This window comes from Plectrocnemia conspersa, unplaced genomic scaffold (assembly GCF_051122295.1).
Source record: "Plectrocnemia conspersa isolate PC_06_02 unplaced genomic scaffold, ASM5112229v1 ptg000012l, whole genome shotgun sequence".
NCBI lineage: Eukaryota > Metazoa > Arthropoda > Insecta > Trichoptera > Polycentropodidae > Plectrocnemia > Plectrocnemia conspersa.
In genome coordinates this window covers 3,630,422-3,635,266 of record NW_028277176.1, presented here as the reverse complement: position 1 = coordinate 3,635,266, position 4,845 = coordinate 3,630,422, and the positions used below count along the sequence as shown (strand labels likewise).

The 4,845-nt window shown below is 31.8% G+C and overlaps 1 protein-coding gene across 1 annotated transcript; it reads right to left on the bottom strand.

Moving 5' to 3' along the window:
- Positions 1-301: 301 nt before the first annotated feature.
- On the bottom strand, positions 302-4,598 carry LOC148227972 (lipoprotein lipase-like). The gene is made up of 2 exons (XM_088199436.1): positions 4,353-4,598; positions 302-1,345 (listed from the first exon to the last, which is right to left on the bottom strand). The coding sequence occupies exons 1-2, from the start codon at positions 4,486-4,488 to the stop codon at positions 396-398; spliced, it is 1,086 nt and encodes a 361-aa protein (XP_088055562.1). The 5' UTR covers positions 4,489-4,598; the 3' UTR covers positions 302-395.
- Positions 4,599-4,845: the final 247 nt, after the last annotated feature.

Sequence of the window (4,845 nt, the reverse complement as noted above, 5' to 3'; positions counted from 1 at the left end):
CCTGAAACTCCCGAACATGATCATCACAGAAAAAAGAATTGCCTTAAGACACTGCCACTGTCACTTACAAGACCCATAAGGATCTTACACATACATCATCCCTGCGCCAGCTTCTCCACCACTGCTCGGAGAAAACGATACTCACACATATGTAATATAACTTAATAAAATTCCTACTAGTTACCACATGCGTCTTACTGGCTGCGAAATCACACACCTTATGGTTATCAAACCTTAAAATATGTATATATTTTGGTATTAGATTGTGGTGATTTATCTGTAGCATTTAATAATAAACAAATTTATTTGATTGAAATTAAATATTTATTTTTACCGAACATTAATAAATTATCACAGAATTTAAATATTAAATATTACATTATAATTGTACAATATCAACCGAAAACGTTGAACAGATCAAAAATAGAAGTCCTCTTTTTAGGCACAGTAGCACCGCTGATTCCCATAGCGTACGGATGCTCTTCAGCAGTTTTCAAATAAAACTTGCCCTTTGACTTCATGGAAGCATTGAAACCCATCACGCTCAGTTCATTGTGATTACACCTGCCATCCATGAAGTACTCCCAAGACTTACACTTTCTACCCAATAGTGACTTTTCTCTGTAAAGCGATTCTATATACAATATTCCAGCTCTATGATGACTGCAGTTAGGATCTGAGCATCCAGGTTGTTGAGGTCCTCCTCCGTTTACGAAATAATCGGCGTGTCCTATAGTCTCTAAGATTCCTTGCACGCCTTTGTTTACGTGTATCACGTCTACGTATACAGCATCGTCTTTGTATAGGAACTCTCCGCTTTGAGTGTTTGAGAAGCAAGGGCCCGCTGGATCTAGTCCGGTGATCCTATGGATCATCTTTGCTGTATTACTTCTGAAGAATCGGCCAGTCCAGCCTGCAGTTTGCGCTCCTAAACTGATCCCAATGATATGTATATTCTTTGGCTCTAAGTTTGAAATTGTGGTTAGAGTTGTTAGGAATTTGGATAGAGTTTTTCCTATTAGTTGGCTCATGTAAGCCGCTCTCGGGTACTGGCCCGTAGTGATTTGGCTGCAGTCCAGCGTGATGACATTGTGCTTTCCCTTTTTGATGTAAGCAGCGGAGATGGCAGCCGGAATGGCCGATTCCGGGTGGTCGTTGAAGCCGTGAATGGTGATTACGGTCATGTAACGGTCATTGAACATCGCCGATTTGGTTACCAGCTCGTCGGCGGCGTTCTGGATCGGAAGTTTGAGGGTTCCGTTGTCAGTGTGCCACACGATGGACAGTTTGCGAGTCTCGTCGGCCAGAGATCGATCGGCACTGTGGGTCTTCATGATGACTCGGCCTGAAAATCGAAATTTGGGGTCGCTTGAATAAAGATTTTAATCATGGGTGGGAAAGATTTCGGTGCCCTTGCGAAAATGTCTCCCCGGGAGGTGACCCTCCGTTAATTTTCGGCTTGATTAAAATTCGAGACCCTGTCGTGAATCAAAGATGCGACGTTAATGTTGGCAGACGAACATTTTACACCTGAGCTACGGTTTATTTCGATGTGAGATAATGAAATTCGTGCGACATTGATTAAGGCATTTATAAATTAAGACAAATTAGAAACTCATTAAATTATCGCAAAAAATAGAGGCATTTTTCTAATGCTTTAAAATATATACACTAGGACGCCTATCGATCGAAAACTTAAAAAAATCAGAATTTCAGTATAGTTTTTAGAAAACATGGGCATAATAATTAGCTGGTCCTAACATTCCAACTTTCATTAACGATAAATATTTTTTTTAATGTATAAAAAACTACCCTAGTGTCTTCCATACATAAAAAATAAATCAATTACATGTTATAAATTTATTTACAGGTGTCGATTTTATCAACAGCATGTAAAGTATTTTAAAGTATAATTCATAAATATGCTTAAGACCATATCATGACTTAGCTATTTTGTATACCAAGATCAGTAGCAACGAATTTTCTATGTTTGAACTATTTAATGACAAACAGATGTAATCGACGACAATTTTAAATATTCTGTCTTTTAGTATAGTTATTTTTTGTCTTAATTCTTAAAAATATATAGGTTTAGGATTTCTTACAAATAAAACTATTATTTTAAAACATTCTTTGCAAAAAAAATAGTCAATCTGTTTATTATGTGCTACACAAGAACATTGCTACATTATTAATATACCAATGTTTTAATATCGGCCCATTGAGAGCCTAGAAAAATGCTTTAATAAATGCAATTTATCGTACATTATTATAAAAAAGAGTTTGAAACTATAACAGTTTTATAGAAAAAAATATAGTCAGAATAAAATCAAGAATAATAAATTCTTTGAATAAATTAAGATGTATAAAAAATTAGAGAGGCGATTTATTTGATTAGAAAATTTGTAAAAGTGCAAGCGTCCCATTTGTATATTTTTTTTTATGGAATAATTCAGATATATATTTTTTTTCCATTTGTTAACTGTGTAATACATTTTAGAAAAATTGGGCTATTTTTTTTAATGGGATTTGGCTATTAAAAAATATAAGTCGATTCTCCTTAATGTTTTTAAATGATATTTCGATCCGTAAAAGCTGTTATTTTGCGGAGACTTTTTCTTCCTATGACGGTAAATTTACTTCGCTAATCTATAATACTAACTACTGATTGACTAACTCAAGTTATTTTTTTAATCTTCTTCAGAAAAATAACATTTGTTTTATTAAAGTAAAAATTAAAATAAATTATTGAAAAGCTAATAAATATATTAAAAGATTTTTTAGAAACATTTGATTAATAAAATACAATAAAATAAATATTTTATACAATGCAATAATAAATCATATCACTAATAGAGTTACATAAAAAAGTTTTAAACGATGTTCTCTGAAAATTAATTTATAATATAAATATTATTTAGAGTCGCGAAAGCAATAAAGTCCCGTGGGTGCTCATTTTTCGTTTGATGAAAATGGCCCTAAATCAAAAAGGTTGCAAGAGTCTGTTATTAATATATAAAAAATGATTTTAATTTTGTATAAATTATTATTTTTAATAATTAAATTTATTGGCTTTTGTAGCATTTGAATAGACCGGTGAACTAAATGTCACTTAATAATTTACATATAGGTAGAAACCATTTCGATTCACAGTTTTCAATTATATATTTGGTCGAATCAATGATTTATAATGTTAATGAACTGATTCGTTAATTAAGTGTAATTTCTAAATTACTTAATTTTAATGTTTATTTAAACAAACTGTTATAAACATAATTGATTTTGCGTATAACTTATTTATGTAATAAATACATATATAATTTATGGTTATTTTTCATGGTAATTATAAATAGTGACGTTTTATTTATTATTTATTAAGAAAATAATGCAGTAATTATACGGTTTATGTTTTTAAAAGAATTATATTATATGAGATACATTTTTTTTTTACAATATAGCATAGATATTGCATTTTATAAAATATCTAAGGAAACTATTTGTTTTAATTTAGATTACGTTAAAGATGAAAGTCAATGAGAGTTTTGTTTTCAATATACGATGTTACTCACTAGCGAATTTATTCTATCGTATTTTTTTAATGCTAGATCAAAATATATCTAGATAATTCAGATTATTTTAAAGGCAAGATTTTAATTTAGCAAATTCAGTTTTAACTATTTTATAAAATTATTTATTGCTTTTAAAAAATATATTTTTTTATATATGGCGATGATAACTCAACAAAATCAAGCATCCACAATGTTTTATGGACCTTGCTCTTTTTGCATTTTATAATAATAAAATTCAAAATAATACTAGCATCATTAATTATTTTTAAATATTTTGATTAAGCATATGATTTTAAACTAAATTTATTTGCAACACATTATACAATTTATTTAGAACATTTCACAAGTCCTTGAATTGATAAGACACGATTTCCTACATAGATATACGCTCACAAAAAGTCTACTTAGTAATAAGGTCAACTTTTATCATTATTATTTTTTCACTCACGTTCAGCCAGTTTCGTAACACCAGTTTGTTGACATTCACAATTTAAACGCAATGCACTTTTCGAGGTCACTATTTGCTCAAGTCACTTACATATAATTTAACGGTTTTATTGATTAGTTATGCAAGATTATTCCCAACAATAACTTTTCTCATGATTGTCTATTTCGCTCATACAATAAAAAGCATGTCGCGTGTTTTTACTATTATCACATTAAACTATGAACAAATAGACAATGCAATGCAATGGTTTACCGGTTAGAAAGTAAAGACAGTGCGATGCAAAAAATGCATTATTAGAAAGTTGTTTATATCTAAATATTTATTGTTGTTCTTACATGCTTTTGAGAGCCCTATGAAGATGTTCTCAGCAAAGGTGGCGCATTGGATCTCCCGATCCTTAAGCAGGATCAGGATCAGCCCCAAGGTCCTGAGCGTCATCATGGTCAGTCCTGGAGGTGACATGGCCTTCATGTGTGCCTTTGGTCCATTGTATGTGGGTCGAGCGCCGGTAAACGCGAAACACACTTTACCGTAGCGGTTCTAGAGCACTACTGTTGCGCTCGAAAGACCTCGGTCGACGTTTGGGAAGAAATTAGTGCCAACCGGTGCGGCTTGTTCCAAACGAGTGTCTTCTTTTGCATTTGAGTCACGGTGTCGTGATTGTGTTAGATAATACTTTTGCTTTTCACCGTGGTCTGTCGTGCGGTGCATGGAGGTTATGGGAACAATATAAGAACTTATATGTATATGTTGTGTTCCCTTCTTTAATATTTAAAAAAAATGTAAATAAAAACAATATTTAAATACATTAAACATGTCTGCTTCTTT